The sequence below is a fragment of the Pristiophorus japonicus genome, chromosome 1 (assembly GCF_044704955.1).
Source record: "Pristiophorus japonicus isolate sPriJap1 chromosome 1, sPriJap1.hap1, whole genome shotgun sequence".
Lineage (NCBI taxonomy): Eukaryota > Metazoa > Chordata > Chondrichthyes > Pristiophoridae > Pristiophorus > Pristiophorus japonicus.
In genome coordinates this window covers 15,377,623-15,391,526 of record NC_091977.1, presented here as the reverse complement: position 1 = coordinate 15,391,526, position 13,904 = coordinate 15,377,623, and the positions used below count along the sequence as shown (strand labels likewise).

At 44.2% G+C, this 13,904-nt stretch overlaps 1 protein-coding gene across 1 annotated transcript in view; it reads right to left on the bottom strand.

Moving 5' to 3' along the window:
- The window catches only part of fam193a (family with sequence similarity 193 member A), a 292,373-nt gene that overhangs the window by 82,821 nt on the left and 195,648 nt on the right, over window positions 1-13,904 (bottom strand). The window contains exon 6 of the mRNA XM_070877089.1: window positions 7,340-7,568. Within this exon, the coding sequence (XP_070733190.1) occupies window positions 7,340-7,568 (229 nt within the window). The remainder of the gene's footprint in view (window positions 1-7,339; window positions 7,569-13,904) is intronic.

The following is a 13,904-nucleotide window of genomic DNA, read 5'->3' as shown; positions in this document are numbered from 1 at the left end:
GATGAATGGGAGGGGGGGCGGGGGCTGAACGGGAGGGAGGCCCGAGTCCCAATCTTCGCCCGGGGAGCCCATTCTGCCAAGGCTAGGGCCGGTGTGCTTCAGGCTCCTCCCATGCAGCCTCAGGGGAGAGGAACTACTGCACATGCGCGCACACTCTAGCATGTATGTAGAGGTCCCAGCACTGTTTTCAGTACCGGGACCTGGCTCCGCTCCCGACCCCTCGTGCTGCGCCACGCCGAGCACGAAGACGTCCTGAGGAGACCGGAGAATCACAAAGGTACGTTCTCGCTGCCCTTTTTATTCCAGAAAGATAAGGTGAGCCTTTTTTTTAAAACATAGGGCGGAAAATTGGGCCCATTCTCTCTGCATCTGCTCTTTAACAAAACCTTTTATAATTTTAAAGACCTCTATTAGGTAACCCCTCAGCCTCCCCCCGCCCCCGCCTCCCCCCCCCCCACCAAGAGAAGAGAGACCCAGCCTGTTCATCCTTCCCCGATATGTCTACCCTCGCACTTCCGGTATCACCATGTAAATCTTCTGAGCATCTCTCCAGTCCGTCTATATCCTTTTTTTTTTAAACAGAACAACCAGAACTGTTGGCAGTACGCCAAGTGTGGTCTAACCAAGGTTCAATACAGGATTAGTGTTACTTCTCTACTTTTCAATTCTATCCTTCTAAAAATAAACCCTCGTGCTTGGTTTGCTTTAGTGATTTGTGTATTTGTACTCAGAGATCCCTGCCCCTAGACTGGCACCTCCCTATTCTTCCTACCAAAAATCTAATACCTCACATTTATCTGTGCTGAACTTCATTTGCTAATTATATGGCCATTCTGCAAGTTTAATTGTCCTCCTATAATTTGATGCTGTTTTCCTCAGTATTGACTCTCACCCCCAATTTAGTGTAATTCGCAAAATTAGAAATTGTGTTTTTGATTCCAATATCTAAATCGTTGATACAAGTGGTGAACAACTGTGGTCCCTGCACTGATTCTTGTAGAACATCACAACCCACCTTCTGCCACTGTGAATAGCTACCTTTTGGTTATCCTTATTTACTTTCTGCTTTCTGTCTTGAAGCCAGCTCGCGATTCATTCTGCTACTTGTCCTGACTCCACATTCCATGACCTTGTCCATCGAAGGCCTTTTGAAAATCTAGATAAATTACATTGACTGCATTATCCTTATCTACTCTCTGTTACCTCTTCGAAAAATTAAGTGAGGCAAGACTTTCACTTTTGAAATTCATGCTGACTATTCATTGATTAGTGTCTCCCTGACAACGGAGGCAGCACGAGCTTGGAGCAGCTGGAGGGAGATTTAAACATCGGCGTCTCGCTGACAATGGAGGCAGTGCGAGCCTGGAGCAGCTGGAGGGAGATTTAACCATCAACATCTCCCTGACAACAGAAGCAGCACGAGCCTGGAACAGCTGGAGGGAAATTTAAACATCATCATCTTGCTGACAACGGAGGCAGCTCCAGCCTGCAGCTATTACAGGTCCTATCAAGAGGACAAAATGAGAAATAAAAAGTAATAAAATTATGACATCACAAGGATGGAGAACAGTGATTGGTTCTTCCAGATTAATTGAATCACTGGACAGGGAATGAATCTCAAAGACAGCTGATAACTGATTTAATTTGCTTCAGTTGCTGATTTTCTCATTTTAACAACAGAGAAAGGGAGCTAGTCAAAATAAACTGGAAAGTCTGGCAGACAAGACAAGAGGACAAACATGGTAAACTTTCACAAGGATGATCATGGAGCAAAGAAGGCTGCGCATAAGCTGAAATTCCTTGGATGAGTAGATTTAAGTTAAATTAAAATGAGCATTAATAAAGAGACACACAACAAAGTGAGGGGCTTATCATACAAAATAAAATCGAGTGAAGTATAGAAAATAGAGTTGAAATTAAAAAAGATTAGAAAGGAGGCATGAAGGATTGGTAGCTAATAAAATAAACTAGAACGAGATTATTAAAAAAAAAATGAGGAATAGTTTACAGAGTTAGGGCAACTCCGTTTCTCTCTCCACAGATGCTGCCTGGCCTGCTGAGTGTTTCCCAACATTTTCTGTTTTTATTTCAGATTTCCAACAATCACAGTTTTTTTTTTATTTTGCTTTTATTTATGTTTCTAATTGAATGGAGGAGCAGACTAGATGGGCTGAATGGCCTCGCCCTGTCCTTGTGTTCCTGAAGGGTAGAATGGATCAGAAATGAAAAGGCAAATCTTTCACATGGAGAATGAAGGAATGGTTGAGTACTATGGCTCAGCTTTCAGAGAACAGAACTTGCATTTATTGTGCAGGATGTTGCAAAGTGCTAACAAACATAGAAACATAGAAAATAGGTGCAGGAGCAGGCCATTCAGCCCTTCTAGCCTGCACCGCCATTCAATGAGTTCATGGCTGAACATGAAACTTCAGTACCCCCTTCCTGCTTTCTCGCCATAACCCTTGATCCCCCGAGTAGTAAGGACTTCATCTAACTCCCTTTTGAATATATTTAGTGAATTGGCCTCAACTACTTTCTGTGGTAGAGAATTCCACAGGTTCACCACTCTCTGGGTGAAGAAGTTTCTCCTCATCTCGGTCCTAAATGGCTTACCCCTTATTCTCAGACTGTGACCCCTGGTTCTGGACTTCCCCAACATTGGGAACATTCTTTCTGCATCTAACCTGTCTAAACCCGTCAGAATTTTAAACGTTTCTATGAGGTCCCCTCTCATTCTTCTGAACTCCAGTGAATACAAGCCCAGTTGATCCAATCTTTCTTGATATGTCAGTCCCGCCATCCCGGGAATCAGTCTGGTGAACCTTCGCTGCACTCCCTCAATAGCAAGAATGTCCTTCCTCAAGTTAGGAGACCAAAACTGTACACAATACTCCAGGTGTGGCCTCACCAATGCCCTGCACAACTGTAGCAACACCTCCCTGCCCCTGTATTCAAATCCCCTCGCTATGAAGGCCAACATGCCATTTGCTTTCTTAACCGCCTGCTGTACCTGCATGCTAACCTTCAATGACTGATGTACCATGACACCCAGGTCTCGTTGCACCTTCCCTTTTCCTAATCTGTCACCATTCAGATAATAGTCTGTCTCTCTGTTTTTACCACCAAAGTGGATAACCTCACATTTATCCACATTATACTTCATCTGCCATGCATTTGCCCACTCACCTAACCTATCCAAGTCACTCTGCAGCCTAATAGCATCCTCCTCGCAGCTCACACTGCCACCCAACTTAGTATCATCCGCAAATTTGGAGATACTGCATTTAATCCCCTCGTCTAAATCATTAATGTACAATGTAAACAGCTGGGGCCCCAGCACAGAACCTTGCGGCACTCCACTAGTCACTGCCTGCCATTCTGAAAAGTACCCGTTTACTCCTACTCTTTGCTTCCTGTCTGACAACCAGTTCTCAATCCACGTCAGCACACTACCCCCAATCCCATGTGCTTTAACTTTGCACATTAATCTCTTGTGTGGGACCTTGTCGAAAGCCTTCTGAAAGTCCAAATATACCACATCAACTGGTTCTCCTTTGTCCACTTTACTGGAAACATCCTCAAAAAATTCCAGAAGATTTGTCAAGCATGATTCCCCTTTCACAAATCCATGCTGACTTGGACCTATCATGTCACCATTTTCCAGATGCACTGCTATGACATCCTTAATAATTGATTCCATCATTTTACCCACTACTGAGGTCAGGCTGACCGGTCTATAATTCCCTGTTTTCTCTCTCCCTCCTTTTTTAAAAAGTGGGGTTACATTGGCTACCCTCCACTCCATAGGAACTGATCCAGAGTCAATGGAATGTTGGAAAATGACTGTCAATGCATCCGCTATTTCCAAGGCCACCTCCTTAAGTACTCTAGGATGCAGTCCATCAGGCCCTGGGGATTTATCGGCCTTCAATCCCATCAATTTCCCCAACACAATTTCCCAACTAATAAAGATTTCCCTCAGTTCCCCCTCCTTACTAGACCCTCTGACCCCTTTTATATCCGGAAGGTTGTTTGTATCCTCCTTAGTGAATACCGAACCAAAGTACTTGTTCAATTGGTCTGCCATTTCTTTGTTCCCCGTTATGACTTCCCCTGATTCTGACTGCAGGGGACCTACGTTTGTCTTCACCAACCTTTTTCTCTTTACATACCTATAGAAACTTTTGCAATCCGCCTTAATGTTCCCTGCAAGCTTCTTCTCGTACTCCATTTTCCCTGTCCTAATCAAACCCTTTGTCCTCCTCTGCTGAGTTCTAAATTTCTCCCAGTCCCCAGGTTCGCTGCTATTTCTGGCCAATTTGTATGCCACTTCCTTGGCTTTAATACTATCCCTGATTTCCCTAGATAGCCACGGTTGAGCCACCTTCCCCTTTTTATTTTTACGCCAGACAGGAATGTACAATTGTTGTAATTCATCCATGCGGTCTCTAAATGTCTGCCATTGCCCATCCACAGTCAACCCCCTAAGTATCATTCGCCAATCTATCCTAGCCAATTCACGCCTCATACCTTCAAAGTTACCCTTCTTTAAGTTCTGGACCATGGTCTCTGAAATTACTGTTTCATTCTCCATCCTAATGCAGAATTCCACCATATTATGGTCACTCTTCCCCAAGGGGCCTCGCACAATGAGATTGCTAATTAATCCTCTCTCATTACACAACACCCAGTCTAAGATGGCCTCCCCCCTAGTTGGTTCCTCAACATATTGGTCTAAAAAACCATCCCTTATGCACTCCAGGAAATCCTCCTCCACCGTATTGCTTCCAGTTTGGCTAGCCCAATCTATGTGCATATTAAAGTCACCCATTATAACTGCTACACCTTTATTGCATGCACCCCTAATTTCCTGTTTGATGCCCTCCCCAACATCCCTATTACTGTTTGGAGGTCTGTACACAACTCCTACTAACGTTTTTTGCCCTTTGGTGTTCTGCAGCTCTACCCATATAGATTCCACATCATCCAAGCTAATGTCTTTCCTAACTATTGCATTAATCTCCTCTTTAACCAGCAATGCTACCCCACCTCCTTTTCCTTTTATTCTATCCTTCCTGAATGTTGAATACCCCTGAATGTTGAGTTCCCAGCCCTGATCATCCTGGAGCCACGTCTCCGTAATCCCAATCACATCATATTTGTTAACATCTATTTGCACAATTAATTCATCCACCTTATTGCGGATACTCCTTGCATTAAGACACAAAGCCTTCAGGCTTGTTTTATTAACACCCTTTGTCCTTTTAGAATTTTGCTGTACAGTGGCCCTTTTTGTTCTTTGCCTTGGGTTTCTCTGCCCTCCACTTTTCCTCATCTCCTTTCTGTCTTTTGCTTTTGTCTCCTTTTTGTTTCCCTCTGTCTCCCTGCATTGGTTCCCATCCCCCTGCCATATTAGTTTAAATCCTCCCCAACAGCACTAGCAAACACTCCCCCTAGGAAATTGGTTCCGGTCCTGCCCAGGTGCAGACCGTCCGGTTTGTACTGGTCCCACCTCCCCCAGAACCGGTCCCAATGCCCCAGGAATTTGAATCCCTCCCTGCTGCACCACTGCTCAAGCCACGTATTCATCTGCGCTATCCTGCGATTCCTACTCTGACTATCACGTGGCACTGGTAGCAATCCCGAGATTACTACTTTTGAGGTCCTACTTTTTAATTTAGCTCCTAGCTCTTTAAAATCGTTTCGTAGGACCTCATCCCTTTTTTTACCTATGTCGTTGGTACCAATGTGCACCACGACAACTGGCTGTTCTCCCTCCCATTTCAGAATGTCCTGCACCCGCTCCGAGACATCCTTGACCCTTGCACCAGGGAGGCAACATACCATCCTGAAGTCTCGGTTGCGGCCGCAGAAACGCCTATCTATTCCCCTCACAATTGAATCCCCTATCACTATCGCTCTCCCACTCTTTTTCTTGCCCTCCTGTGCAGCAGAGCCAGCCACGGTGCCATGAACTTGGCTGCTGCTGCCCTCCCCTGATGAGTCATTCCCCTCAACAGTACCCAAAGCGGTGTATCTGTTTTTGCTTACCTGCAATTTTGTCAACAAATGTGGCAGCCAATCTGTACACATATCAAACGGACAAATGACCAGATGATCTGTTTTGTGATAATGTTGGTTGGAGGATCAACATTGGCCAGGACAACAGGAGAACAAAACTAGGGATTGTGGTTAATGCTGCAGAGCACTGCAAGTGACTTCAGCAGAACAGAGGCTGATTAGCAAACTGGGCAGATCGATGGCATATGAGGTGACACACTTTGGGAAGCAGCATAAGAAGCCATAAACAGAACATGGCAGAAGTGTTTAGGAGCATAAAAACTTAGGGGTTCAGAAACACAAATGTTTAAGTGGAAAGGCAAATTGAGAAAGTTGCAAAAAGAAATACAAGGTCCTAAGATTTGTAAAGAGGGTCATAGAGTGCAAAAGCAAAGCGATAATGCTAAATCTGTCAAATCATCGGTTGGGCTGCGGTGAGAATGTTTTGTCCATTTTTGGGTGCCCTACTTTAGGAAGGATGTTAATGCCATGGAGAGACTGCAGAAGAGATTCACTGAGATGATCCCAGGAATGAGATTTAATTATGAGGAAAGACTAGAGAAACTGGAGCTCTTTTTTCACTAGAATAGAGAAGTTTAAGAGGACATCTAATAGGTAGTGTTCAGAATTAGGAAGCTTTTTAATCAAATAGATGGTGGGAAATTATTTCTACTTGTCAGTAAGTTACCAACTGTAGGGATTTGAGGATTCTTTTGTGCAGAGGTTGTTGGGACATGGAACGCTTTACCAGAAACATGGGTGAAAGCAGAATCTACAATACCTTAGAAGAGAGAAATTGATCAGTATTTTAAAAAGAAAAATATGGGGAATGGGCAGGCAAATGGGACTAAATGGATAGTTCCATCAGGGAACTGGCACAAGTGAACAACCTCCTTCTGTGTTACAAAATTCTATGATTGTATGAAGTCCCATTCCACACCCGAACGAGCACTAAGCTAAAGAAGACAATTTTAACCACTCAAATATTTGAAACTAATCCCACGTTTTCGGGTCACTATCCAAGTCAACAGTATCGCGACAATTTGACATTTCAGTATCATACACTTTTGGAAAGTAAAGAGATAAATGTCACGTTTGGGCGGAGGCTGGGGGATGGGATGCGGCTGATCACGAGGCTCCGGATATCATGGACGTGCCTGGCAGGCCTGGAGGACCTGCTGGTCTTTTCCTGCCGGTCGTTGTTTGGGAATGTCTCGAGGCATACATATCTTTGCCCCCGCGCGCAGAGTTATGGCAACGGCTTGTTTTTGCAACTTACCAGCGTGACAAGGAAGGTGCTGATTGTGCGAGCAGCTTGACAGAGTGCGCTGTATTCCTCCAGGAGGAGCGAGATGAACTGATGAGCCTGCGGCGGGCCCTGCACCACAGTTGTGACTTTGGATCCCAGTGACAGATGTCGCAGTAAGCGTACCTTCATTTCTAGAACATATTCCCTGGCCTGCTGCTCTAAGCGTTGGTACAGCTGGTATGGGTCCCGTTCACATAGCCTAAGGCCGAAGGAACAAAAAAAAAACAGTAACGCACATTAATGATTTATTACAAGTCTTGATTTTTTTCATTAAAAAAAATTGTACCTCTGTATAAAAATAATTAAGCAAACCCAGGGAACATTAGAAATAAGGTACTGGAGTTAGAGAGCAAGAGGAGAGCTGGTGAGCCCCGAGACATGCTGCATCCCATTCACTACATGTATGAGGCCAAGTTTTAGTTCATCAGGTACTGCTAATGCAAGTTGCCTTTTGCTGCAAGTATAAACGTATTTTGTTTTGTATCATTTAATGTAGTTGGCTAGGTTAGAAGAACTTTGCGTTAAACAAATGGGGCTTAACAGAGCAAACTATTCAAAATCGAGCTAACCGTGCAACTGGAGAACAGCAGGAAAGCACATCCAGAAACATGCTCGAGCCTGAGGGGAGACAACATGGAAAGAGGAAAGACTAGTCTTGCGATTCAACCAATACTACCATGAGATTCTCGATTTATTAACTTTTGTATCCTAAGTTTATAACTAAATGAGATACATGTATGCGCAACACTTGGATGTGTGTGCAGGTAAAGTGTTGGCAGAGTGCACCCGAATTGCAACCCCCCTTCCTGCAGAATATTGTCGATGGAAATAAATTCTACAGCTCCTCCTCATGTTGGGAAACTATCCAGTGAGGAACCGGGACGACAAGCCAGGCTACTGCTGCTCTGGGGTAGAATGCGTTCTCGTACAAAGCTGCACAGCCCGTCAGGTTTTATTTGCAAACTTTAAAATAACCTTTCCTGGAAGCTGATTGTTCTGTGCTAAACTTCATTTTTCATAAAGCACTGTACCCTTCGTTCAAAACCAAGTCCAACCACATTTCTAAAAGGTGGCCAATTTGCCACGGTTTTTCTACTTTTACGTGCTTCCATTTTGACCTGCCCGACCCTCGGCTATTCACCTTCTCTGCCTCGTGTAAATGTCTTCCATTTCTTACATCAGGTAAAATTCAACGTGGAAAAGTGATACATTTTGATATGAAGAATGAAGAGTTAAAACAAAATCTAAAAAAGGTACAACTTTAAAGGGGGTGCAAAAACAGAGCGACCTGGGGTGCAAGAACAGAGCCCTGGGGGTGCAAGTACACAAATCTTTGAAGGTGGCAGAACAGGTTAACAAAGCAGTTAATAAAGCAGATGAGATCCTGGGCTTTATAAATCGAGGCATAGAGTACAAAGGCCAAGAAGTTATACTTGTTCGGCCCCAGCTGGAGTAGTGTGTCCAATTCTGGGCACCACACTTTAGGAAGGACGTAAAGGCTTTGGCGAGGGTACGGTACAGAAGAGATTTACAAGAATGGTTCCAGGGATGAGGGATTACAGATATGTGGATAGACTGGAGAAGCTGGGGTTGCTCGCCTTGGAGCAGAGAAGGCCAAGAAGAGATTTGATAGAGGTGTTTAAAATCATGAAACGTTTAGATAGAGTAAATAAAGAGAAATGGTTTCCACAGGTTTGATAACCAGAGGGCGCAGATGGTGATTGGCAAAAGCAGAAGCGACATGAGGAAACACTTTTTCACACGAGTGATTAGGATTTGGAATACACTGCCTGATAGGGTGGCGGATACAGATTCAATAGTAGCCTTCAAGAGAAATTGATAAATACTTTTAGGAGAAAAACATGCAGGGATGTGGGGAAAGAGCCGGGGAGTGGGACTAACTGGATTGCTCTTTGATAGAGCCAGTGCAGATTCTGTGCTGTACTATCTATGATTCTAGCTCTCCCATTGTCTCATGTTAATATTGTTTCAGCCATTTAACCACTTCCTGTTTTCCACTTTACAGGCAAATCTGTTTGGATGCGCGTGCATTTGCCGCTCCCTTCCCTTTGCTTGTTTTAAAATGCTCATCTGCAATTTCTTCCAGTTCTGTCAAAGGCTCCACACCTGAAACGTTAATTCATCTGTCTCTGTACCGATGCTTACTGATCTGCCGAGTCCTTCCAGCATTTCTCGTTTTTGTTTCAGATTTAATAGACATGTTATGATGGGCTTTGATAGAGAGAAACGGTTTCCAATGACAGTGGGTGGACAGTAGCCAGAGGTCACAGATTTAAGGTAATTGGAAAAAAAAGCAAGATGGGAGAGGAGGAGAGTTTTTTTTTTTTTTTTACACAGCGAGTTATGATGATCTGGAATGCACTGCCCGGAAAAGTGATAGAAGCCAATTGCACAGTAACCTCCGAAAGGGAATGTACTTGAAAGGGAAAAATTAGCAGGGCTACGTGGGAGGGGCAGGAGTGCGTGACTAGTTGGATAGCCCTTTCAAAGAGCTGGCACTGGCACAATGGGCTGAATGGCCTCCTTCTGTGCTGTATGATTCTATCATTTCAGCATTAATAGTATTTTGCATTTCCTTTCCCGACAGGTTTCACAAGGTTGCTTCAGTACATTTTATTCTTAGAATGACCTTTCGAGAATGCAGTTTACAAATTTATTAAGACATTGTGTAATTTTCCCTTATGCACAAGTGCTGTTAATTAATTCTTTTTGCTTTTCCAATTTAGAACTATTTTTCATCGCCAAGAAATGCATCTGTTAGCATAAGCAAGAGAACGCAGACCTTCCACCCGTGTTCAAGTCCAACCTCGAATAATAATGAGATTTAAGTTTTTGCTCAGTACCCTCTTGGCTCAGCTCAGCCAGAGAGAGCAGAGAGCTCCCAGGACGATCAGTACGGAGATAACTGATTGCATTTGATGCAGCAGTAAGCAGTGCTTTCATTGGCCTCAGCACCCACAGGTTTGAGGGGGAGGAAACAGCTCCCCCTCTGGCAGTACGCTAAACTGAGCGAGCACCGATGAGCATTTCTACAACAACTTGCATTTATATAGTGTCTTTAATGTACTAAAGTGTCCCAAGGCACTTCACAGAAGCATTATTTAACAAAATTTGCACACAAAGCCACACATGATGATATTAGGGCAGATGACCAAAAGCTTGGTCAAAGAGGTAGGATTTAAGGAGCGTCTTAAAACGAGGAGAGAGAGGTAGAGAGGCCAAGAGGTTTAGGGACAGAATACCAGAGCTAAGGCCTTGCAGCTGACGGCACGGCCACCCATGGCGAAGCGATTAAAATTGGGCGGTGCGCAGGAGGCCAAAATATCTCAGAGGCTTCCACCCACTTTTCACACATTCATGAAGTAATAATCTCACCATAAACGTGCCTGTTGTGTGGAACTGAAATCACATACATATATACATACAGTGGCATCATGTTGAATGCAAATTGGCTACCACATTTTCCGACATTAAAATGGCAGGTACACTTCAAAAATACTTCATTGGATGTGAGCACTTTGGCACATCTTAAAGACATTAAAGGTGCTATTTAAATACATCATCCTTTCTCTAATCTTTCCTCATAGCTAATCCTCCATGCTTGGGACTAGTCTCATTGCTGTTGTTTTAAGTAATTAAAATTATATAAAAACTGTGTTTTAGTTCAATTAAGCCATAATTTTAAGTTATATATTGACAATTTAATAGCTTCACCTTAATTTTAATGTAAGAATCATCAACCAGAATACTGTAAAGATTGCATTACTCTTTAGTAAACAGGAGCTTTGAATTAGATCAAGTTATCAGCTCAGAGAAAATGAAAAGGAAATACTGATATCTTGCTCTGCTCACTCAAGTGGAAGTCCCAGCATCACGTACTAGTCTATGGCACAACACATTTGGTTAGTTTTAACCTGTGGTGAATGTTCTACAAGCAATTAGCTTTCTGACGAAGATAGTGCTGCACTAAAGATAGGAGGCCTGCCTGGACTGCGGCGCTGGGACCATTTTGCAAAGTTGACTTTTATAGAGAGAGAGAGAGAGAGAGAGAGAGAGAGAGAGAGAAAGAAATGGTTAGTTTCCCATTAGAGTAGCTGCTGCAGATCAGGATTGTGCTCAGTTCCTATGGATGCACAACCTGTGCCATGTGGGAATTCCAGGACGCTTCCCGTGTCTTGGACAACCACATGTGCAGGAAGTGTCATCAACTGGAAGAGCTCAAGTTGTGGGTTTCAGAACTTGAGCAGCAGCTGGCATCACTGCAGTGCATTGGGTGAACAGCCAGAATGTGGTCCATATCGGCATCAACGACATTGACAGAAAGAGGAATGAGGTCCTGCAGGCAGATTTAAGGGAGCCAGGAAAGAGATTAAACAGCGGGACCTCAAAAGGTAGTAACCTCCAGATTACTCCCAGTGCCACGTGCTGGTGAGTTTAGAAATAGAAGGATAAAGCAGATGAATGCGTGGCTAGTGAGATGGTGCAGGAGGGAGGGCTTACATTCCTGGGACATTACGACCAACTCTGGGGGAGGTGGAGCCTCTTCAGGCCTAATGGGTGTCACCTCAACAGAGCCGAGATCAATATGCTCATTGGGGGGGGGAGGGGGGGGCGGGGGGGGGGGGTTGCTAATGCTGTTGGGGATGGTTTAAACTAATTTGGCAGGGGGTTGGGTACCACCACCATGATGTACTATTAGAAAGGAGAAAAATGGTGCACAAGAGAGTGGGAGATACAGATAGCACCAGAGTAAGAGATAGGTGGGGTCAGACTAAGAGAATACAAGGAGGTCTAAGATAGTGCATGTATGTAAATGCACGAAGTGTGGTAAATAAGGTGAGCTGCAGGTGCAAATAGCCACATGGGAATATAATGTGGTGGTGATAACCGAGACCTGGCTCAAAAAAGGGCAGGATTGGGGACTAAATATTCCTGGATACATCATGTTCAGGAAAGATAGGGAAGGAAAGAGAGGAGGTGGGGTGGCAGTATTGATTAAGGAGAATATTACAGCTCTGGAGAGGATATCCTGGAGGGGGTCAAGGACAGAATCTATTTGGGTAGAGTTAAGAAACAAGAGAGGTGCCATTACACTACTAGGTGTACTCTTAGCCCACCTATGAGAGGGAAGGATATCATACACTTAGAGGTTTACAGCACAGAAGGAGGCTATTTCTGCCCATCGTGTCCATGCCAGCCAACAAGAGGCTATCCAGCCTAATCCCACTTTCCAGCTCTAGGTCCATAGCCCTGCAGCTTACAGCACTTCAAGTGCACATCCAAGTGCTTTTTAAAATGTGGTGAGGGTTTCTGTCTTTACCACCCTTTCAGGCAGTGAGTTCCAGACCCCCACAACCTTCTGGGTGAAGAAATTTCCCCTCAAATCCCCTCTAAACCTTCTATCAATTACTTTAAATTTATGCCCCCTGGTTGTTGACCCCTCTGCTAAGGGAAATAGGCCCTTTCTATCCACTCTATCTAGACCCCTCATAATTTTACACACTTCAATGAGGTCTCCTCTGTTCCAAGGAAAACAAACCCAGCCTATCCTATCTGTCCTCATAGCTAAGATTCTCCATTCCCACCAACATCCTCATAATATCCTCTGTACGCTCTCCAGTGCAATCACATCGTTCCTGTAAAGCGGTGACCAGAACTGCACGCAGTACTCTAGCTGTGGCCTAACTAGTCTTTGAAACAGTTCAAGCATAACAGCACCGCCCCCACCCCCCGCCCCCGGCCCTTGTATTCTATGCCTCGGCTAATAAAGTCAAGCATTCCGTATGCCTTATTATCCACCTTATCTACCCGGCCTGCTACCTTCAGGGATCTGTGGACATGCACTCCAAGGTCCCTTTGTTCCTCTACATTTCTCAGTGTGATATCATTCAATGTGTATTCCCTTTCCTTGTTAGCCCTCCTCAGATGCATTACCTCACACTTCTAAGGATTGAATTCCATTTGCCATTGTTCTGCCCACCTGATCGATATCTTCCTGAAATCTACAGCTTTCTTCATTATCAACCACACAGCCGATTTTAGTATCATCTGCAAACTTCTTGAATATAGGGGGTATGATTAAGTCTAGATCATTGATGTATGCCACAAAAAGCAAGGGACCGAGTACTGAGCCCTGAGGAACCCCATTGGAAACAGCCTTCCAGTCACAAAAACACCCATCAACCATTACCCTCTGCTTGCTGCCTTTGAGCCAATTTTTGAGAAGGTCCCACTTGCCACTTTGCCCTGGATCCCATGGACTTTAACTTTCGTGACCAGTCTGCCATGTGGGACCTTACCAATTGCCTTGCTAAAAGCGCACTACCCTCATCGACCCTCCTTGTTACCACCTCAAAAAATTCAATCAAGTTAGTCAGACATGACCTTCCCTTAACAAATCGTGTTGACTGTCCTTGATTAATCTGTGTCTTTCTAAATGAAGATTTATCCTGTCCTTCAGAATTTTTTCCAATAATTTTATATATAGAGCAAATTTGCAGGGAAATTACGGAGA